At 39.0% G+C, this 24851-nt stretch overlaps 1 protein-coding gene across 10 annotated transcripts in view; it reads right to left on the bottom strand.

Moving 5' to 3' along the window:
* sgip1a (SH3GL interacting endocytic adaptor 1a) overlaps positions 1-24851 on the bottom strand; it is a 93546-nt gene that overhangs the window by 30052 nt on the left and 38643 nt on the right. For 3 of the 10 annotated variants that reach the window (XM_061975758.2, XM_061975757.2, XM_061975765.2), the window contains 13 exons: positions 22695-22758; positions 22372-22396; positions 22135-22155; positions 21274-21336; positions 21061-21124; positions 19846-20024; positions 15538-15549; positions 10646-10667; positions 10451-10535; positions 8500-8588; positions 6637-6711; positions 1094-1168; positions 155-925 (listed from right to left, as the gene is read on the bottom strand). In XM_061975758.2, coding sequence (XP_061831742.2) covers positions 155-925; positions 1094-1168; positions 6637-6711; positions 8500-8588; positions 10451-10535; positions 10646-10667; positions 15538-15549; positions 19846-20024; positions 21061-21124; positions 21274-21336; positions 22135-22155; positions 22372-22396; positions 22695-22758 — 1545 coding nt within the window. The remainder of the gene's footprint in view (positions 1-154; positions 926-1093; positions 1169-6636; positions 6712-8499; positions 8589-10450; positions 10536-10645; positions 10668-15537; positions 15550-19845; positions 20025-21060; positions 21125-21273; positions 21337-22134; positions 22156-22371; positions 22397-22694; positions 22759-24851) is intronic. The other 7 variants (XM_061975760.2, XM_061975759.2, XM_061975769.2 and 4 more) reach the window with 5 other exon arrangements.

The following is a 24851-nucleotide window of genomic DNA, read 5'->3' as shown; positions in this document are numbered from 1 at the left end:
AATGATGGGGATAGCTCTAATAATAATAATAATAATAATAATAATAATAATGACAGCAATGTTATGTTTTAGATGTGGATTAAGGTGGGTTGTTCAGCAATGTCACAGAATGTAGTATGTACACACAGTACTTACTACAAACTATTAAACTCACCACTTTTCATCCCACCAGCTCCTGATGTTGGACCTGGTGATGACACCACTGCCCGGTACGTAGGAGGAGGGGGTGGTGGAGGTGTACTTCTGTTCCCCTGATTTGCATCTTTAGGCGAGGTGGCAATTTCACCTTCATCTTCTTTAGGTTGTGTGGCATCTGTATCTTTTGACTGGATTGGTGAAATACAGTGTGCCGCTGTTTCCTCAACAGGTGACGTCAACACAGGAGGCGTGCTTGATTTGGGAGGTGTCGGGTTGCTGATATGTGAATCAACAGGGGGATGAGTGGAAGCAAATGAAAATGCAAGCTCCTTGGGTGAAGGAAGTGAGGAAGTGGATGGAGAGAGTGGATTTTGGTCTTCAGGTTTAGAATGCCCAGTGGGAATAGATGGTGCAGTAGGCTCCTCTGAGGGCGGTGGGGAAGTGGGTAGAGAAGCAATGGGAACTTCTTTTGTTGAAGGAGATTTAGGCATATCTGATGAAGTGTTTTCTGAAGGAGGTGGTGACATGGGTAATAGCGGGGCAGGAGATTCAGGCGGCGGGGGAGGAGATTGCAAGGGATGTGCTGTTTCCTCCAGAAGTGGGGAAGAGGGAAGTGGAGGTGCGGGTTCCTTTGGTAGAGGTGGCCGATCAGGAGACTTTTCACTGAAGCAGACCCACGTGTCATCGGCATCCTCAATGACAGGGGGAGCCTGCTCTGGTCCAAATATGTTATCCAAGTCAGCTATGGATGGCTGTTTTGTGGCGTTCTCTGCTTCTGTTGATACATCTAACACAAACACAAGCACTGTTGGAGACAATTTGGGGAGATGCTTTGTGAATTTACACAAAAAGATAAAAAGATTCCAAACACACAAGTAGAAGACAACTGAAAAACATATACACTATACATCGCATACAAAAAGTTCAATACTACTGACATTAATATATATATTACCAGTGTCATCTGGAGAGGCAGGTACAGTAGCCAAGGGAGATGTTGGGACATTCTTGGGTGGAAGTGGAGGTGGAGCTGCAGGAAAACAATTAACAGACCCCTGGAGATAAATGTCTGATCAAATAATGTCTAATGCTGTACAGTTTTGTTCGATTTTTGGTTGTGAGGATGTTTGTTGTATTTGTCAGGCTAAGCTGAATAACAAACAAAAAACAACAACAAAAAACCACACCCACACCACGTTAGGCCATATCCACACTAATGAGTATTAAAAAAACATACATCTATCTCAAAATTACCACGAGTAAATTTGGTCCACAAACTAATTTTGTTTCAGGTAACTGAGGCCATGTCCACACGAACACGGACACTTTATAAATGGCGCGCGACCAAGCTTGAGGTTTTCCATCAAGCATGGAGTGATAGTTTAATATCGTATAAACGCATGCTTACCTTAGCTAAAGCTAAATATTACTCAAATCTCATCTGCCTCAACAAAAACGACCCTAAATTTTTGTTTAGTACAGTAGCATCGCTAACCCAACAAGGGACTCCTCCCAATAGCTCCACCCACTCGGCAGATGACTTTATGAATTTCTTTAATAAGAAAATTGAACTCATTAGAAAAGGAGATTAAAGACAACGCATCCCAGATACAACTGGGTTCTATTAACACAGATACAACTGTATCTACGACGGATACTGCAATACAAAATAGTCTTCTCTCTTTTTGATTAAATAACATTAGAGGAACTATTACGGCGTGTAAGTGGGATAAAACAAACAACATGTTTACTTGACCCACTTCCTGGGAAACTTATCAAGGAGCTTTTTGTATTATTAGGTCCATCAGTGCTAAATATTATAAACTTATCACTTTCCTCTGGCACTGTTCCCCTAGCATTCAAGAAAGCGGTTATGCATCCTCTGCTCAAAAGACCTAACCTTGATCCTGACCTCATGGTAAACTACCGACCGGTGTCCCACCTTCCCTTTATTTCGAAAATCCTCGAAAAAAATTGTCGCACAGCAGCTAAATGAACACTTAGTGTCTAACAATCTCTGTGAACCTTTTCAATCCGGTTTCAGGGCAAATCACTCTACGGAGACAGCCCTCGCAAAAATGACTAATGATCTACTGCTAACGATGGATTCTGATGCGTCATCTATGTTGCTGCTTCTTGATCTTAGCGCTGCTTTCGATACCGTCGATCATAATATTTTATTAGAGCGTATCAAAACACGTATTGGTATGTCAGACTTAGCTTTGTCGTGGTTTAACTCTTATCTTACTGACAGGATGCAATGTGTCTCCCATAATAATGTGACCTCGGACTATGTTAAGGTAACGTGCGGAGTTCCTCAGGGTTCGGTTCTTGGCCCTGCACTCTTTAGTATTTACATGCTGCCGCTAGGCGACATCATACGCAAATACGGTGTTAGCTTTCATTGTTATGCTGATGACACCCAACTCTACATGCCCCTAAAGCTGACCAACATGCCGGATTGTAGTCAGCTGGAGGCGTGTCTTAATGAAATTAAACAATGGATGTCCGCTAACTTCTTGCAACTCAACGCCAAGAAAACGGAAATGCTGATTATCGGTCCTGCTAAACACCGACATTTATTTAATAATACCACCTTAACATTTGACAACCAAACAATTACACAAGGCGAATCAGTAAAGAATCTGGGTACTATCTTCGACCCAACTCTCTCGTTTGAATCACACATTAAGAGTGTTACTAAAACGGCCTTTTTTCATTTCCGTAATATCGCTAAAATTCGTTCTATTTTATCCACTAGCGACGCTGAGATCATTATTCATGCGTTCGTTACGTCTCGTCTCGACTACTGTAGCGTATTATTTTCGGGTCTCCCTATGTCTAGCATTAAAAGACTACAATTGGTACAAAATGCGGCTGCTAGACTTTTGACAAGAACAAGAAAGTTTGATCATATTACGCTTATACTGGCTCACCTGTACTGGCTTCCTGTGCACTTAAGATGTGACTTTAAGGTTTTACTACTTACGTATAAAATACTACACGGTCTAGCTCCGTCCTATCTTGTCGATTGCATTGCACCATATGTCCCGGCAAGAAATCTGCGTTCAAAGAACTCAGGCTTATTAGTGATTCCCAGAGCCCAAAAAAAGTCTGCGGGCTATAGAGCGTTTTCTATTCGGGCTCCAGTACTATGGAATGCCCTCCCGGTAACAATTAGAGATGCTACCTCAGTAGAAGCATTTAAGTCCCATCTTAAAACTCATTTGTATACTCTAGCCTTTAAATAGCCCCCCTGTTAGACCAGTTGATCTGCCGTTTCTTTTCTTTTCTCCTCTGCTCCCCTCTTCCTTGTGGAGGGGGGCGGGGGGGGCACAGGTCCGGTGGCCATGGATGAAGTGCTGGCTGTCCAGAGTCGGGACCCGGGGTGGACCGCTCGCCTGTGCATCGGCTGGGAACATCTCTGCGCTGCTGACCGGTCTCCGCTCGGGATGGTGTCCTGCTGGCCCCACTATGGACTGGACTCTTACTATTATGTTGGATCCACTATGGACTGGACTCTCACAATATTATGTCAGACCCACTCGACATCCATTGCTTTCGGTCTCCCCTAGAGGGGGGGGGGGTTACCCACATATGCGGTCCTCTCCAAGGTTTCTCATAGTCATTCACATCGACGTTTCCTTGCCCTTATATGGGCTTTGTACCGAGGATGTCGTTGTGGCTTGTGCAGCCCTTTGAGACACTTGTGATTTAGGGCTATATAAATAAACATTGATTGATTGATTGATTGATAAACGCATACTTATCTCTGCCTCTGTAAACACGCAAACGCATTATTTTGTTCTTAAAAAAACGCACATTTTTGCAAACGCTGGCCAAGGGGAAGAGTTCCGAATCGCTCTACTCAGCTATGCGTGTACATGGCTCAAACGGAGACTTGTACAAATCTGGTGACGTCACGTCACTTCCAAAGCTCTACAGATAGTTAGCAACACTGCCTTGCTGGCTTTAAACACACTGTAAGAGAACTTACTGTATGTTTAAACGTTAACATGCTGCTATTTTCACTCTAATGATTAAAAGACACATCAAAAAGGGCTTCAAAAGACGCTGGGACACTCCTGCCAGTGCCAATGATAGTCAGCTGTTTTGGATACGATCGCTGTCGGACCTCCAGCTGATTGGACAACTTTGACAAGCAAGACTTTTTGCTATGTGTCATAAGAAAGGTGCAACATTATCTCATGTTATTTGCCCTTATGTGGGCTCTGTACCGAGGATGTCGTTGTGGCTTGTGCAGCCCTTTGAGACACTTGTGATTTAGGGATATATAAATAAACATTGATTGATTGATTGATCATGAAGTTAACTTACGCGTGTTGCTTCCATTTGTGTAGATGCAGCCCGGGCGTGACCTTGCACACGTATAACACGCACGAGCGACTGAAAAAACATGATGTATCCTTCCTTGTTAGTGTGTACTGATGTTAAAGACAACGTACACTTCATTGCACATCTGTCACTATATTGATCATTAAATTAGTTATAATTCCATGAGAGTTTTGCAGCAGCAACACATGCACGTTTGTGCGCTTTAGGTACTTAAACATTCAAGAGGTTTCCTTGGCTCCAAGTTAGTGTGCACTGATTTTCGAAAAATTTACTTCACAGCACATGTAAATATATCACCATGTTGCTGATAAAACATGTTATTATTTCACAAGTGTTGGGTATGCGCGCTTTAGGCATTCAAAAAAAGATTCATAATGTTCCCTGGGCTCTGTGTAAGTGCAGGCTGGTTTTAAAGATAATGTACACGTCATTGAATGTCTAGTATATCGGAACAAACATTATAATAACAGAGATGTAATGCCACCAAGTTAGCGTTTGTTGCATTTCCAGGATTCTGATTGGACCAAATGTGCATGACAGCAAGTGTATGCGTTTGTGTGTAAACGGCAACAGTTTTAAAACTACACTAGTCTGAATGGAGATTGTTTTAACCCCGGCCGGATATGTTTTTGAAACTATTCATGTTTGTGTGGACATGGTCTAAGAACAGACCAGAAAAACTTGTTTGTGTAGCCAAACGGGGCTCATGTTTTTTTTACACGACTTCACAGTGTGCACTAGATTCCCATTAAGTAGACTTTCCCTCCTCTGGCACAATTTGAAGAGGCAGGCCAGGGTCTTGCTGTTAGATGCACTATAGAATGACTACGATCGCAAATATGAATGATAACCGCCACTATTCTTAATAAAAACAAATGAAAATGCTTAAAATTATCCACAAATATATAATAATACCTAAAGCACATTTGCTCACTCACAATTACATTTGCACATGTAATAATACTATTCAATAATTGATGCGATCGTTCCACCTGCAAATTAGAAATGATAAACCCTACATTGCATATCTATTAAGCTATTTTCTACTGCTTACCCAAGAGGCCTCAAACTAATTTTCATCGTGGGCCACATCCCAGTTACAGACACCCTCATAGGGTCACTTCATATTATTCAGTCTTTTCAGGATTTTGTGATGAGCGATCACGCCAATTCAAACAAATTCAACCAATCCCTGCAAATAATGTGCAGACTGGATGAAGTGACTCATTATTGCCCCTTCATTTGATTGTTATTAGTATTATTGTTGTTTACCAACAAATTGATGGAAAGCTTGCTTTGGAGTATTCAAGATCGACTCCTGTAGAATTTAATTTGAAAAGGCTTTTAATGACAATAAAAAAGCTTGGAATAGTTTTCTCTTTCAAATAATATCGAGTTAAGAAATGCATTTGCATGTATCAAATTTTTTTCATCAAAATACATGAATCAAGAAGGATAACATGTCTTAATAACGCACGTTATTTCTAGGCTTTTGCGGGCCACATCAAATTATGTGGCGGGCCAGGTGTGGCCCCCGTACCTTGAGTTTGACATAAGTGTCTTATCCTATTCAGGATTGCAGGGAGCTTGACTCTAAGCTGACTTTGGGTGAACAATTGACTACATTCCGGACTGGTCGTTAGTCAATCACAAGGCAAATGTAGAGACAGACAACCAATCACACTTGGGGAATTGTACCGGTAGCCAAGTTTGACAAGGTATGAATAGCCAGGCTTTTGATTGGCTAAAGGGGTTACATGTACAGGCTAAAGCTCCACCTATGGTTTTTCATGTGGTTGACAGCCTGTTTTAATGTGGCCAATGTATTTTTAAAAACTCAATAAAAAAAACTTTTATGTGTGGACATAGCTTCAAGGACAGAAGATGTCCCCCCCAAAAGATCAACCATGCAACAAGGCACATTCATTCACCGCCAGGCCATAAACATAAGACAGGCAACAAGGAAGGTGGATGCTGAAATGAAATGGAAACGTTTACAAGTAGTGTGTAATAATCACAGAATCAGGTTGCAGGTGTGTGTCGGATTTATGAGATGAGGGGGCTTGTGCGATAGCTTGATGGAGAGAATCACCAGGGAGATGAAGAGGTATGGCGTAATTAGCAGGTCAATTCTAAACTTACTTCCTGCGGGGAAGGGTCTTGAGGAATCAGGCTCTGACATTGGAGCCCCCCACACATCAGTCTCAGACAGAACAACTAGGTTCAGGAGGGGAACACCAAAACAAGAGAGTTAAAAACTCTCAGATAAAACAACTTCAGGGAAAGTGCATGTTGTTCAAAACACAATATTAGAAATGACATAATGGTACATTGATGTTTATAGACACCACTTGCTTCGGGTGTCTATGCAAAATTAAATATGTATACTATTGCAAATGTATCCATATGTAACAAGTTATTATTCCTCATTCAGAGATATTAGTAGTAGTAGTGCAGTACTCGTACAAGAAAGTGCAGCATTGTTCCACACATACACTTAATCTATTTTCCTGAATAAACGCAAAATGTGGGGGTTATGTAACCTGTTAGGAACTCTCCCACAGTCTGCCTCAATAAATCCAACAGGACTGAATGAGAGCACGTGACAACAGACTGTTGACTAGTTGCATTGTGCAAATGTCCCAGACTGACACTTTAAATTGTGACCCCATAGCAAAGGCTTAGTGATTTATCAAAAAAAAGATATGTTTGCAGGAAAAAACAGGGATATTAGAATATATTCTATATAGAGAGTGAGAAAAAAAGCAGGACTTAGCTGGAAGCCTTTGGTATACCAATATTCTGTATAGGCGCATAAAATCTTCACATAAAATTATTGATCGAAATTGTACACATGCAGTGGGGGGAATATTTATTTGAACGCCACCTCTGTAGTTTGCTACAATTTCTTTCTTGAATTCAATAGTGTTTCTCACCTTCTTTATCCAAATGCTGGCATCCTTGTTAATATCCAAGAACACAAAGTCAAGGGCTTGTTTACATCACCTAATGCAATCAAATGCATGTGCAAGACGTCAACACGTCACATGTTCTGGAAAACTGCCTGCACCCATCCTCCCTTACATTAATAATGTGGCGGACTGCCGGCGCCGCATGTAACTCTCTTAACGCTAGCAAATTCCATCCCCGCTATTTAGGTGACGGAGCAAGACCAGGTTCGCTACAAAATTATTGGGGACAGCTGATAAGTGCCATATTGATTGTTTGGCAAAACTTACCTTAGCAGTTCAGTGACTCTATGTAAGGCTGTTGTTAACTTTGATTGGACTATTACTGTATAATACAACTTTATTTGGCTCTATTGTGTGCTATTAATAATAATAATAATACATTTTTGAAAAAGCACACAGACTGAATTGTCAACGTGTGTTTAAATCGATAGCAAATTTAAACATACACATATTTTAGCTGAAAAATGTTGAATGTGTAATACACAAATGGGAATGATTTAACACTGTATTTGATCCAAACTGAAAAAATACTGACCACCAAATGTGACCATGAAGCACACACATTAGCAAGAAACTTAGTGAGAAAGATGCAAGATGTCACATCGTGTGGAAAGGATAATTCTAAGAAAGGAAAAGGGATCAAGCCCAGAATTCCATAGAAGAAGCTTTTTAAAGATCTCAAGGGAGCTGGGATCGCAATAACCAATAAAATCTTTACACATTTGGCTGTGATGAATTGACATCCTGAAGTACCCCCAAAGCAGCCCTGCTTACACAGGCACATTGTACAGGCCTGTCAGTACATGTTTGCCAATGAACTTGGGAGAATGTGATGTGGCCAGATTAGATCAAAACTGAGCTCTTTTGCATCAACCTTCCACATTTAGAGTTAGAGAAATACTGAATATGACCCCAAAAACATCCTCCCTGACTGATAAACATGGAGATGAAAACTGCTTTGAGGGTTGATGTTCATCACAAAGTTAAACTATCTAAAGAAAAGAAGTAAGCAAGTTACAGAGGTGAAAATTACCTTCTACTTTTTGCTCTCCAAAGGCTGTTTCCAAAGATGGCCCAAACAAATCTGCGGTGTCTTGCGGGGCTGGTGTATTTTGACGACTGCTGGGACATTTAGAAGAAGAAAAAACAACACATATGGAATAAATAACATCTAAACAAAGTGTGTGTCATCAAACAATTTAAAGGGCCCATCTAATTTATTCCATAGTTGTGGAACTAAAAACTATCTATGTTCCCATCCTCACCTATGGTCATGAGCTTTGGGTCATGACCGAAAGGACAAGATCACGGGTACAAGCGGCCGAAATGAGTTTCCTCCGCCGAGTGGCGGGGCTCTCCCTTAGAGATAGGGTGAGAAGCTCTGTCATTCGGGGGGAGCTCAAAGTAAAGCCGCTGCTCCTCCACATCGAGAGGAGCCAGATGAGGTGGTTCGGGCATCTGGTCAGGATGCCACCCGAACGCCTCCCTAGGAAGGTGTTTCGGGCACGTCCGACCGGTAGGAGGCCACGGGGAAGACCCAGGACACGCTGGGAAGACTATCTCTCCCGGCTGGCCTGGGAACGCCTCGGGATCCCCCGGGAGGAGCTGGACGAAGTGGCTGGGGAGAGGGAAGTCTGGGCTTCCCTGCTTAAGCTGCTGCCCCCCTCGACCCGACCTCGGATAAGCGGAAGAAGATGGATGGATGGATGGATGGAACTAAAAACTATCTCTACCGGTAAAATTACCCCCAAAGTAGACACAGTAGTGATTTTAGGCTTGTTCTCTAACAAGTTTCAGGACATTTTGTAATGTCCACTTTTAGCTCCAAAATGTAGGCAGGGCTACATCAGCCAGTTGACATCACATACAAAAGACTGGAGGCATTTTAACGCTAGCAAATTCCATCCCCGCTATTTAGGTGACGGAGCAAGACCAGGTTCGCTACAAAATTATTGGGGACAGCTGATAAGTGCCATATTGATTGTTTGGCAAAACTTACCTTAGCAGTTCATTGACTCTATGTAAATGATAAATGATAAATGGGTTGTACTTGTATAGCGCTTTTCTACCTTCAAGGTACTCAAAGCGCTTTGACACTACTTCCACATTTACCCATTCACACACACATTCACACACTGATGGAGGGAGCTGCCATGCAAGGCGCTAACCAGCACCCATCAGGAGCAAGGGTGAAGTGTCTTGCTCAGGACACAACGGACATGACGAGGTTGGTACTAGGTGGGGATTGAACCAGGGACCCTCGGGTCGTGCACGGCCATTCTTCCACTGCGCCGGCTGTTGTTAACTTTGATTGGACTATTACTAGGTAAAAAAAGGCATTTCAAGTACAGTTAGTTACCTACTGATTACTCAAAAACTATATATTACGGGAAAATGACTGCCATATTAATTTTCAGGAGCAAAAAAATTGATTAAGAGAACTTGTTAGGGAAATTTCGGTCATCAGAACGCCATAGGTCTTTTAATGACACACATGTTGTAATTGACACATACTGTATGTACATTTGAACAATTTCACTGAACTTTTTTAAATTCCAACTGCACCTCCCTTAAAATGTGAATTTCCTTTTACATTGAAGAAATGTAACAGGATTGAAGTGAATTATAATTATATAGCGCTTTTCTCTAGAGACTCAAAGCACTTTACATAGTTAAACCCATTATCTACATATTTTAGCTACATTTAAACCAGTGTGGTTGGTACTGGGAACCAGTGGGTAAAGTGTCTTGCCCAATGAGACAGTGGCAGTGACTAAGATGGCGTAAGCAGGGATTGAACCTGGAACCCTCAAGTTGCTGGCACGGCCGCTCTACCAACCAAGCCACGCCACCCCAATGCATTTTGTAATGATACAGTATCTTTTAATGGCAGCTAAGCAACAGTTTGCAATGTTGCACATTCCAGTACTGTATATACAAACAAAAATGATAAACTCCTAATGAGTGTGCAGTGTAGTACATACCTAGGGGCTTTGAGTACGGGAGCTGGTGTGGGGGCCGTAGTAGGCACAGAAGGAACAACACGTCTTGGTCTGACAATCTCTTCACCTGGGCATCACATTTAACATGTCTAACATAAGACTTCTATATCTCATTGCACCAGTACTGTATGATTACCAAGGGAGCTGAGCAGAAAGTTTAAAAAAACTGATACTTACTGGAGGGGTTACTTTTCAATCCCTAAAAACATGAAGAATTAAGTTGAAAAACACAAATGCACAAATCTCTACGATGTAAACAAACAAGAAATGAGGGAAAACTGTCTATATAATATTCTCTTCTGGGCAAGAAAAATGAGTGGATGGACAAATGGAAAGAAGCCTAATACGAGGGAAGGTGAAGGAATGAATATTAGATTAAATCCAAAGACACAAACAGAGATAGAGAGTATACAGTAAGGAAACATGACTACCTTTATATATTATGCCTTTATTATTGTAGTACTCAAAAAATAGTCATTATTACATGGCTTAATAATAAAAAAAAATATTTTCATTTGTGCCAAAATACACCTTTGTTGTTTCTACTAATCTAACCGTATTAAATCACACTGCAACTACATTTTGTTTTCCATTCTAGCAATTCATTTTCTACCAAATGTATTTTTTTTCTCAGAATAAGATAAAAAAAAAAAAATAAAATAAAATAAAAAAAATAAAAAATATATATATATATATATATATATATATATTTACTTAATCAATAACATTACAAAACATTCACATTCTTATTCTTATTATGATCATGGCAAGGTCACAATACAGGCTTAGAGCAGTGATTCTCAACTGGTGGGTTTTACGTGGGTATTGAATGCACCTTTCCTTCTTGTCTGTACTATGTGTTTGCTAAGTCGCCAAGAGCAGCGTGCCATGTTTCTGGGCAACTTATAGTCACAATTGAGGGGGAGAGAAAGGACATTGAATAGGGGCTTAACGTGGCTCAGGAAATGGCGGGGTGCTGTGAGCAGGAGAGGGCTACAGCTGTAAATATCTCGAGGAAAAGAGTGCAATATAAAAGCGAGTCAGCATCTCACGGCTGCAGCCCACGTTGTGTTGCATGGGAGAATACCGCCCACAATGAGGACTCCCAGGTATGACGGGGGAAGTGGGCAGGGAGGCGTTTAATTGCGTGCCCAATTCCAACTAATGGGCTAGTCTGGAGATGGTTATCAGAGTAAATGGACCTGTTGTTATTTTTTTAAACATACTTACAGAATTAATCAGAAGAAAAGTCGAATTTGTATTTAAAAAAAAATCTTTTTCAATCGGAAATAGGGCCGATATTTGCCTTTTTTTACTGATCGGCTTTTGGCCGATGAGTTTTATCGCAGCTGTGTGTTTACATGGCCAAAGATTATACTCACGGGAAAGATTCCTTCAAAAAGGGATGCACGCTATGCGAAACAACTACTTTTCCAAATTCCTTTTAACGCACTTGCAGGGGATGTGTTCATGAATTCCGGGAGTGTGCGTGTCTTGCCAGAACACCTGCTCGAACACATCGTTTATCCTCAGTGCTAAAGATACTGTAATGCATATAAGATACTAATCCTCACCACCACTGCTGAATATACTGTAATATTTATGCGATAATAATCCTCACCACCATGGTAGAAAATAAAGTGTTTCTTTCAAATATCATTATCACTGGAGGAGCAGAGGAAAAGGAAAAGCAGGACAACATAAGAAGCTAACCGCTAAAGCTCCAACAAAAAGTAGGGTGATCGATTCAGATGTCGATACCATCGATACCTAGTATATAGTAACTGCATTTAAACTATACAAAAGTGATTAGATCAATATTTGTTCTTTTTTTTTCTTCCTTATTATTACAAAATCCCTTTTTTGTTATTCTCTACAAACTCAGGGAGTAAGTCTCTCGATACAACATGTTAATCGACACGTCCCTACTAGATATTCTGATTCAAGTCCTCAGATATACCATGTAATGTGAAAACCTTTACAGACAAAATAAATTTTATGGTTCCTGAAATGTTCATCAAACTTGTTTGTGCTGTGCACACTGTTTTTTTGCACTACTTCAAATACAAAAAGCACCGTCTTTTCATGAAATATAAGATATTTGAGAAATTTGAGTCGCAAAATTTTCGCAATTTGGTTCGTTGTTTGTTGTTACCCGTCAGTCACAATCCCTATGTGAGACAAGGACATGCATGTATTTTCCTTTTTTGTGCAATTTAAATAGTAAAAAACTGCTAGTACTAGATGGCTAACAATGCAGGTAATATGATGAATATATTTCGACCATAAAGCTTTTAAAACATGCCAACAACACCCCATTTACATGCCATGACCTGCATACTAACAAAGTTATAATGACATTCTTTCTTTTCTTTCTTTCTTTCTTTAGTTTATTTCGAACATGAACACACTTACATCATAATACATCACACAATTTCATATCATTTCATTTTACATCATGCCCGAAAAGGAGTAGGAAGAAGCAAAGCTTATTTAATCCTACCCCTTTCCCACTTCAAAGCGTTTACAAATACATAGAATCATTTACTGACCTTTTTATATAATAAAATAACATCTATGAATTAGTATACAACAGTTTTGTAATATGTAATTAATTAATTAATTCAGTCATTATTAACATACTGAGATGAAGAATATCTTATTTTCAATAAGGTTGAAAGTATTTCTCATAATTCTTCTTTTTTGTACTCTGTAAGCACTATTATTTTGAACAACCTCTTAAACTGGATCATATCAGTACAATTTTTAACTTCTTTACTTTATCCATTCCATAATTTAATTCCACATACTGATATGCTAAAAGTTCTAGGTGTTGTACGTGCATATACATGTTTTAAATAATTTTTTCCTCTAAGGTTATATTTCTCCTCTTTAGTTGAGAAGAATTGTTGTACATTCTTTGGTAGCAGGTTATAGTTTGCTTTGTACATCATTTTAGCTGTTTGCAATTTTACCAAATCACCGAACTTTAATATTTCTGACTTACCGTAATAAATAAAGGGTTTGTGTGTTCTCTATATCCAACATTATGTATTATTCTAACTGATCTTTTTTGTAACACGGTTAGCGAATGTAGCGCACATTTGTAGTTATTTCCCCATATTTCTGCACAATAACTCAGATATGGTAACACTAGCGAGCAGTAGAGAATATGTAGTGATTTTTGGCCCAGGACATATTTTGCTTTATTCATTACTGAAATGTTTTTTGCCACCTTATGTTGTATGTTTTGTATATGAGATTTCCAGTTCATTTGATCATCTATTAATACTCCCAAAAATCTAGTTTCTTTTACCCTTTCTATGTCTACTCCGTCTATTTGTATTTGTGTATGATGCTCTTTTCTACTATTACCAAATAGCATTATTTTAGTTTTACTGAGATTCAAACATTGTTTTTGTAAAAGATAAAACCTCTAAACTACTTTTTTTTTTACCAAACTGCTCCTCTGACCACTAGTGGGTAGCTAGCTGCTAGTAACGTTGTTTGCGAATTGCTATAAAATAAAAAAGGAGCTTGAGCTGCTTCTGCTGCTGCTGAATTGTCTTTGAGTTAGTAAAAGTTAATGCTAGCGCATACTGTAAATCATTACTCGTGCCTGTATAGAAGAAGGTAGCAGCACTAAGCCCAAAACTTGGTGAACTTTGAAAATTCACATGCAACCAACTTGATATTACAAGGCTCTCAACAAATGGCACATAGCATAAGACCCGGTAGCATCACCAGCAAGCATTTTGTATCTGAGGACAGAGGATTATTCTAAATTTAGCAGCTCAAGAAGTGCACAAGGGCCGAAAGATACAACCATCCCATCACTCGGCATCTCAGTGACTGTGGACTATGTAAGTCACTGTTTTATGTTCTTATTTGAAATGTTTCGCAATAGTGCTACATGACAACGCTCCAAGGCTCTTACAAAATCTTCCAGTAGTGGCAGCAAACACAGAAAGTGCTCGATCTGTATTTGTTGCGGATGGCAACCACTGCTACAGATGCTATGCAGCCTTCGAAATCAATGCGCCCAGGAAAGAAAGTTAAAGTTAAAGTACCAATGATTGTCACACACACACTAGGTGTGGTGAAATTTGTCCTCTGCATTTGACCCATCCCCTTGATCACCCCCTGGGAGGTGAGGGGAGCAGTGGGCAGCAGCGGTGCCGTGCCCGGGAATCATTTTTGGTGATTTAACCCCCAATTGCAACTATAGTTATCAAAATAAGCAAAATAATATAACTATTACATGTTATCATGAGTGTGCATGTAACTACATTGCACACATACTTACAGCATGTATATAAAATGGTGCTGGATTTTTTTAAATGGTTTTTAGAGTTCTTTAAAGGTGGAATAGATTGTATACTCAATATCTGTATTGTTAGCCGCCTTGAACTGGCAGCTTTTTACTATCTAGAATGTACAGAATAGAGAAATAAATGTTCTTTCTCACATAAGGATTGTAGATGGGCACATTTAGAAAAAAAATTGTGTAGCCCCCCTTGAGGTGGGGTGTTATGGTGGGCTCTGCAGCCAAACCAGTTGAGAACCACTGAGCAAAATTACTGTACTGAGAAGAGAGCAGGAAATTACATTTACAGTAACTGCTAATGGAAAGGTACTACAGAAAAGATATTGCCTGTCAAGATATGTTCCTAAACAGTCATGTCTATGTGCATGCATGTATGAACACAGGCCAAAAAAGGCAGAAAGGGCACAAACATTAAGGAGAAAGGGTGAGAGAGGAAAGCCAGAAAAGCGACACAGTGGGAACTTAAGTGACTGAAGTAAGACACCAGAGTCCAACTGCTGAAACTGAAATCCCAGTAAATTGGTCCAGCATGTAGCTGTTCATAAATAAATATTACAGTACATGTATACTGTATATACATGTATATTTGATTGTACATCTTTTATTTGTACCTCTGACTTTGACAGTTTCAAGCAATCACTTCAGCCACTAATCCCATTTATGCATGTTCGCTTGCGTTTAACCAAGTGAAGCCACGTGACATATCAAGCCCGACCAAAGACGGTGGAAAAGGAACACTTACCGGGCTACGTCTCTGTGACCAGCAAAAAGGAAGAGAGAAGAGACACCTGGTCAGAGAGTAACAAATCAGTAACACAGACATCATGTGAATCAGAGGGTGACAGCTGCAGCAAGAGTGAAGGATGCCAGAAACCGGTAAGTCTTATGCTCAGCTTTCGAGGATTTTCAAATATTTTTTCCCCCGCCACATTTCTGTATGTTCAGATCCTGTGTTTCTCAATACATATAAAAAGCAGGCTAAAATGGATGTATGATTTAATGCCAACGTATATTTTAATGTCATTTGTTTCAATAGCCACTTATTTTAAAACCCAACACGAAGACTGCCATCCAATAATTTATTTCAATTTTCTCCTGTATCATGTCTTTAGTTTGTACTGCAATATCGCCATCTCTCTGCGTCACGCCATCAATCCTTTCCTCGCCACCCTTCGCTCATGTGCGTGCTCCAGTTGTGCAGTGAGCCATGAGTGATTACTGTGATGCAACAGGGGGAGGGGCATGCTGGAAACTATTCATTCCATTGGACACATTGGAACAGGACACTGCGGGACGCCACTTTTCGTAACCAATCATTGTTGTCCTTACAATGTAAACAGGAAGTGATGAGACTATGACCTTTTTGCTTCTCTGATGGTCATCCCAAGTCTATGCTGTCCGTCAGATTTGTTTTTAATCAACAAACGGAAGAGGGTGTAGTGTCATATTAAAGAATAGTTCAACTTGAAACAGGTAAATTAATGAAAACAATGGCATTATGTTAGCTTTACAAAATAAAACTATTCAAATGTGAAATTTTGAATGCAATATTTTGTAATTCCTAGATTCTCCTTGACAAAATTGCAGCTATTATTTTATTTGCATATGCTGAATAAAAATACATAATTTAGGACTAGGTTTTAAAATGCACTTTGAAATTTTGAACAATTTGAATTCCTTGTCTCCTTACTGTGTTATTTAGACACTAGATTCAATGATTCAAAGTACTTTAAGTGACTAAGCTGTGAAAATATGCAAACCTTGCAGGATCAATAAGATTTGTCAATATGTCATCATCCATAAAAGTATATAGCTACATATATGGCAAAATATTAAATAAAAAAACACTTGAGCATGCAAGGTAAAGGCTTACCGGACTCCTCTACAAATAGGCAACAACAAAAAAGGGGAGAATAGAAGAAAAAATATGAAAAAAAGACTGAAGGGAGAGTAAAACAAAATGTATGTGTAAATCATCAACTGCATCAAATGTAATCAATCAATACAGTAGGACCTCAACTTAAGAGTGCTTTGACTTAAGACTTGTTTTAAGAGCTGTCTCTTGGCTAATTGTTATGCTTTAGGTTTAGAGCAAAAACCTGAGTTACAAACATCCCTGTCATTAGTTGGCGTAACAAATGTCACAGTGAACTCTGAGAGGATCTGACCAAAACATGTAGTCTTACGCGCTAGCATTAGCTTATAGCCTGAGATTGAAATAACTTTGTTTTTCCAACCATGGGAAGGAAGAACGTGAGTGTGAAGGACAGTGAGGAGAAGAAGAAGTGGATGACATTCATTTAATTAAAGAAATCATCCAACACAAGACAGAGCGTGTTGCCACATGGCAAAGCAATTCGAGCGTATACCTGACAGTCTGCACCATACTGAAGCAGAATGACGCCGACCAAGAATATCAAAATAATATCTACACGGCAGACATTTATCCATGAAAATATGGAAAAGCTGCTGATGGTGTGTTTGAAAGTGTAGCAGCTATTAGGCGATACCAAAGAAGTTGACTCTCCAAGGTAAATACTGTACATATTACATTACTTCATCAAACTACTGCAGTTGTTAGTACCGGTAGTACTTTATGTTGTATATTTTTATACAATATGTCTTATCTAGAAGTTAGTTGATTTTTTAAAGGCATGTGACATGGTAAAATGGTAATGTTTTGGGGCGGCCAAGCACCAATTAAATATATTTCCAATTCATTTCAATGGGAGACATTGATTTGAGATAAAAGTGTTCGAGTTAAGAGCTCTGTCACACAACCAATTAGGCTCGAAAGTTGAAGTAGTACTGAATTTCCAAAGATGGTGTTATTGTGAATGTGTAATGCATTGTTATGATTCTACCTAACAGACTGTGGAATTACACGTACTTGCATGATCTGTCAAATACAAAGCCAATTTCGATTAAATAGTTCATTTAAAAATATGTTGTATAAATATGTTTGTAGTTTAGTTTTCTTATCATGATCATCATCACTGGGTTGTACCTAAAAAACAGTCGCAATCAGCATATATCTTTCAAATTAATATCCATCTGACACTGCAAATCAAACCATTACGTATGTATCAAAATAACTATATATTTAATAGAAAAGCAAAGTAGGGCCCGCTGGCCACATCCAGGACTTTGCCTGACTCTGAATGGCCTGCTATAGGTTAATCCAAAGTGGGAAATAAAAATGACCCCTAATGTGTGGGTTAAAACTACAATCGTTGAGCACGCAGACCTTAACCAAAATGACACTAGTCAACTATTTAGCTTAGTAGCTTCCTTTATTTGTAGTCAACAATAGCACCGGTGACATTTTGTAGTCGGCGCAGACAATTTAGTGTACACTGTGCACGACTACTTTCATGTTGCGTGCATTGTCACTCATGGGGACAATCCCGTGGTTTGGTCTTTTGGCTCCTTGCAAGACTTATGCTTTCTGCCTGCTAAACAACTTTTCTCTTAAACGAGAAATTTGTTTTGTCACCTCTACTGAATAATTAGGAAAATTGCAGTAAAAAAGAAGAATGGAAGTAATGGGACAAGCAAATGTGCTGTAGCACTAATGCTCAGTATGATCACAGGCCAGCTGGGGACCAGAAGAGGGAGGGGAAATCACGCCCAAAGTCCTGCACGGCATGAATGGCCTAGTGTGAGTACGCCTCTAGATTGTGCAGTTACACTTTACTTAGGTAGTACCCTATGAAGTCTCTGTGCACAGATGTATTTTGGTACATGAAAATGACGCTTTGAACAGAAAAGCAGAAATAACATTTTGCTCTACATTGTAATTCAGTTGGTTTTGATGGCAAATACACAAAACAAGATATGTATTGATAAGGGCAATATATGTCACCATATAGTGCACCTCTGGTTGAGTCTACTGCATAAATGAACACAACCACTTTCAGCATAAATAGACCTTCACACATGATCGGGTCAACACAGATGTGGTCAATACCGGGCGATGCCACTGAAGCACAAATTAATTATTGAGATACAGAGCTCAAGTGACTACTGGCAACCTCAAACAGTTAAATGACACAAAGGTTCGGTGTGCCCACTTTCCTACATAAATTATTCAGCATGGTCACCGAAGCTACCCTCCTCAGTGCTAAATAGAGGAATTACTCACAATTCCTACTGCTAATTTTGGCTATCATTAACAGCTTCTTAAAATTAGGTACTGTGCTCTTTTGGCAGCCGGTCATCAGCAGATGTCCCACAGATGCCACATGAATGGCAGAATTCTGTGGTCACTGAGATATTATTAGAAATGGGTAATCATGTTGAACTTTAGGTTTAATGATGGGCCATGAGTTTATAATTCAAAGTGGAAATAGTTCACTTTATGCTCAGCAGCAAAATAGGGTTCCCATTCCTTGTGGTTTGGTAGTTATTCTTGCTCAACCAAATACAAATTCCTCTCTAACCTTTAGATAGACTGATAGGTAGATATTTATTTTCTGTTCTGGCAGTAAAAAACAGAAATGTGTCTTTGATAGGGCTTCGTAACAAATGAAAGGTTTTTGTTTTTAATGTTTTTGTTGTTATTTTATCACTCTCTGTTAAAATTAATCCACCATAAAGATTTCAGGTTGTTCATTTCTTTGCTGATTTTGTAACTTTAGCCCCTTTGCAGAGTATTAGATGTTTATTTCTCCCATTGTATAATATAGACGCTGGGATTGTTCTCGTAGATGACTTGGTCCACGCCAATGTTCGATTACCGGTACTGTTCATATACTGCGATACAGGGGAAACAAACAGGAGTTTTGATTAAAAACACACGGATGTAGTGTGAAACCTCACCTAATATCTCCAAAATAATGTGTCTGGATTTAGGTGTAAAAGGTCATTTATGTGATTTTTTTTTGCCATTTTGAGTTACTGTTTACATATTGTAGATACGCCCTAACGAGCAGTAACACTATATAGTAGCATTTAAGAGGACGAAAATGAGCAATTTACACATAATCATAAACATCAACCACATTACACAACATTACTGAAAAGCAACAATGTTATTCATGTAACTCACCAGAGGAGATGGGGATAAAGAAATGTTGCCTATGGAGGCTTTGAGCTCTTCAAACGAGGGCACTGCCACAACTTGATCTGCCGGGAGGGGTTTGATCTTAATTTTGAACTTTTTCCTGTGGTCCTCCTCTCCTTCTGACTCATCGGAGGAGAAGAAATGTGTCTTAGGGCAACGTGGACGTGAAGAGTCAAGGAAAGTTTATGTTTTACGTTTCAAATATTTGTTCAACCAACAATACCATGAGCAAGTCAACAATGTGATCCTTAGGGCTGCATTTGTAGCGAAATTTGTATTTGGTATTTTTGCATGTATTTGCATTATAATTAGCAGGCTCTGGATGGTTTCTGAAAAGCTCAGAATCTGAATTCTACTTTTGTAAAAGTAGCCTGCAATACCAGAGAGGCAGCAACTGTGTAAAGTAGCCTGCATGCAGCTTGCCTGAGTCTCCCCTGTAGAAGAAACACTTCAGCTGCCTGCCTGAGCCATGAGAAGACTGTAAATATGACGAATAGGATTTTTTTCAAGTAAAAGTACCAAGACAGACTGACAACACTGCCCGCTATGATGAAACGGGTGTTGATTTAGGTTTGTGAATCTGATATGAAAATTGTTTGACATTACTCAGCTGGTTTGTTAAATGTTAGCTAACTGTCAGAAAAGTTATGGTACAACGTACAGTAATGTAGTTACATGGGAAAAATACAAACAAGCTTGGGTAATAATAATTTTGCTTGTAATCCAGTGCTTTTTGTCTGCTTTAACGCATGCTAAAAAAATCTCACTCATTTGGGCTGAAGCCCCGGATCTTCGTCAATCCTAAATCCACTCTGGTATTAATCTGACAGTATTTTGAAGGGGGAAAAAGTTATGTTACTGTGTTTTCAATGCATTGTGTCCATTGCGTTTGATGCCACATTTGTGAAGTGTGTTGCAGGCGGATTTAGCATAGTTTTCATGTACTATGCTGCATGTGTACAAAAAAATAATAAGATTCAAAGGTAATATAGTGATTTACTTTTGTAAAATTCCATACTATATTGATAAAAAACCATCCTTATTAAATATTTAAGGTTGTACATTATCCCAGAATATGTTTCATGTGAAATACACACAATTCCTAACAGCCCATGATAATTTATGTGTACTAAAAAAACCTAAAAAGGATTTTGCTCATCCATGGTAAACTCAGATTAATCGAGCAGTTCATGAGGATATTTGGCTTCTCCGCCTCATCTTCAGGTCTGATGCTATAACCCTCGTCATCCACCTCAGGGGAGTTCTGAAACACAGTGAGTCAATGTACTGTAAAGCTCCATTTACACTTATATCGGGAGATAAATTGCGCCTTTGTCACGTTAAGTGCTTTAGGTTAATGTGGCTATACATTAGGTTCTTATGTGATAAAATGACTAAATACGTTATCCTTACATATCTGTCCCAGTCGATTTCTCCATAAAATCCATTTGGGGCGCCATTGGTCTTTCTTTGAGACTGCAAAGAGAAGATGACAAAATACAGACCACCATCAGTCAATAAAGCAAAAAACATCCCTTGATAATATTAAGAGTGTATAGAATGTCAACGAAATACAGTTGTGCATCGGTTTTTCTACGCCCCACATTTCATATGATTTAGTTTCTAACAAAGTATTTTGTATATTATCTCGGTTATCATATGGCCAATATGCATGTAACAAACTAGTCCTTTTGTACGCATATCATTTCCGCAATCAAACTCCCAAACAAAGAATACCACGTGTTGGTGACTCAGTCCGTGTGTTGTTTTTTTTCTTAAATACAACTGCAAAATATCCCACAAGGGGCCCAAAGAAAGTTGCGAGTGCCAGCACTTTGATAAAGAAGTTTAAAAAAAACACTATTAAAATCAAGAAAGAACTAACAATGTACAAAGGTTACATGGCTCTACCCTGCCCTCCTCCTAAATCACTCATCACCGTCTTGGCCAACAATTATTCTCTCTAAATGTGTTTTGTGTTAATATATTCGGGTGTCTGGAACGGATTAATTGGATTTACATTAAATCGCTTTGGGTTTTGTACGAATTGGTTTTCAGCTAACCTTTTAGAACAGATTACTAACAAAAACCGAGGTACCACTGGGTTCGGAGTCTAAATCTCACAAAAAAAATCTAATTGAATTGACTTTTATTTATTCATTATTGTGTATTCATTCATTCTACTAATAGAAACAATGATCTCTAAAGGGTCTAAGATGCACATACTGCGCTCTACTCTACAGGCTAGTGTACTATGAGGACTGTAGTCAGTACCGATTCAACCTCTTGGGGTTCCTGGCAAGTGAAAAGGACAAACAAATTAAAAGTAGATGATTAATTGATTGTGCTTAACATTTTGAGCGTCATCTTAAGTAGTTACAACAAACAAATATCTATGCAGTTTCTTACATCAACTTTTGAATGCATTTCACAAGCGAATAATCTAAAGAAAATAAATAAATAAAAGACAATATTCGATGGATACACTGCATTAAATGTACAGGTACTTACACCCCCCTCTCTGTCTGGGGACCCCCTGTATGAAATAAAAGCAGAAGAGAAGAGAAATAAGAGTATAAATGGAATGCCTTTGCTTATACTAATTAAGTCAATACCAAATCAAACTACAAAAGGCTTGTATTGTATCAGATACGCATGTCAAAAGTACTGTGAGTATATGAGTAGCTAAAATGTTATAGATTAAAATTAACCTATTATTAATCCTATAAATGTTCCTACTTGTTTTGTGATGCACCACATAAATACTTTCAGCAGTAAACGGTTATCTGGTTAGAGATCAGACAGAATGACGAGTAACAGAGAATACAACTTACGCAGAGTCATTGTCTTTCTCTTTCTTCCGTATACCAAAGGCCTTCCTGGTACGTTTTTTCAATCCTGAGAAGAAGAGATAATACATACTGTAAGTAATTGCATGAGGTAAAATACTGTAGAGTACAACCAGGTTTTTTTTAAGCTATAAAGTTCCCTGTGTAGGCTGCGTACCAATGTACAGTGTGGTGTTACTTTATTTTTGGCGATATAGATTGCTTGAAGGAGAATACTTTCTCAGAATGGTATTTTTGTTCATGGACATAGTTGATGGAAGTAACCTTGTGACGCACGTAAGTTATTTTACTTGGAAAAGCCATTAGCATGATGGGAATCAATGTAGCAAAATCTTTGGATGACTTTTGGTAGAGAACAAGAGTAGTGCATTAAATAATATTGAAAATGTAAATATTTAAACGTTCCCACCACTACATTCATTATGTAAAGTATCTTAATTTTAGACTGCTTTATCCATATTAAAATTAGTTTTGATGATTGTTAAGAATCCTTCTCCTGTTGAACATCCAACTGTGTTCAGGTTATAAGTTTGTCTAACTCAGGGGTGCCCAAACATTTTGCCTGCGAGGGCCCAAGTAAAAATGTGCCAATGGTCCACGGGCCAAATAGTGATTTTTACCATGCACCAGCACCACAAGGGAGGAATTTAGCCTCATACTGCCATATATGAATATAAGGTAGCAGAAATTGTTACGCAGTCATGTGCCTAATTCAGTTCACATGCAACTCTGCATCTTTTCTACATTGTCAACCTCAAAAAATTCAAAAAAGTTCATTTTCTGCAGATTTTTCGCCATTTCCAGGTGTTGTTCCGTAACCAGTTTGTCCTAGATATTTCATAGGGTCGCTCTGAAACTTTACCCAGACACATTAGACGAATGGAAAATGCTAAATTATGAAGAGTTTAGGTTTTTGTTATAGAATGTAGGTGTAGCATGGCGACCAAGATTATCTTTTTCCATAGAGTGTCAAAAGGCTGCAACTTTATCGTAAAGCAGGGGTTCTTAAATTAGTTAGTCTATAAAAAAAAATCTATATAGATTGTACGATTAAAAACACTGGCAGCTCAGTCGCCAGAATTTTACAATAAAATGTGCGGTGGTTTTTACAGTAAAATCTGACTTTTTAACAGTGTAGCCTTATGAACATACCATCAATGATTGTGAAGCTTGGAAGAGGTCAGTATGAATATGCTTAATTTGGCAGCACCCTTCGGCGGGCCAAACCAAATGACACGGTGGGCCAAATTTTGCCCACAGGCCCCACTTTGGGCATCCTTGCTTTATACTATTAGAACACCACATTTGGCCTTTAATATGGTGCTATATTACATGTATGATGATGTATATATTATATTTAAAATAAAAAACACACAAAGAGGATAATTTTGTTGTAATCGCACGAAAATTACAAGGATACATTTTCTCTTTTGAATCAGAAAGGCTAGATCAGAAGTGCCAACTATTGGTCTCCAAGAGCCAAAGTGAAAATGTGCTACAGCAATTATAAGCGTACAGCTGCACAATAAGTAAAAATGTAATCCAATACCACCGTTATTTAGGTAGTGGAGAGCATCACGTTCAACAGATGGCAACATGTTAGCCTTGCGGACACGCCCTCAGTGATTGTGTGAGCCTAAAAAGAGTATGAATATGTATAACATTTTGGGAAGCCACCCTTTGGTGGGCCAAATGAGACGACTCGGCGGGCCGATTTTGGCCCCCGGGCCTCACTTTGGTTACCCATGCTATAGCTGCTGATCTCAGATCAGTTTCAATAATGAGAGGTAGTCCTCTCTTCCTTCTTCATGATTCCATCCACTAAGTTTGAGCGTGCCAATCACACTGTCATCAATCAGTATCGGCCGATATTCTTGAAAAAGTATGTGATTGCCATTGCCAATTAATGACTTTTAATGCTGATCACAAACCCCAATCCCCTGTGGTTTACACTATATTATTTTTAATCCCCCGGCTGACAAGCGGCTAGCAACTAATTACGTGTCTCCACACAGTGCGCAGCTGCTCCCCTAAACTAATAATAAATCACCTGTATTGCGGAAAATAAATTGCAGTTGTTATTGTCTTAAGTATCATTATCAAGTACCGTTATCACCTAAGGACGAGGCCTAAAAAAAGGGC

This window comes from Nerophis lumbriciformis, linkage group LG14, assembly GCF_033978685.3.
Source record: "Nerophis lumbriciformis linkage group LG14, RoL_Nlum_v2.1, whole genome shotgun sequence".
NCBI classification, from domain to species: domain Eukaryota; kingdom Metazoa; phylum Chordata; class Actinopteri; order Syngnathiformes; family Syngnathidae; genus Nerophis; species Nerophis lumbriciformis.
This window is presented reverse-complemented; position numbering and strand designations above follow the sequence as displayed.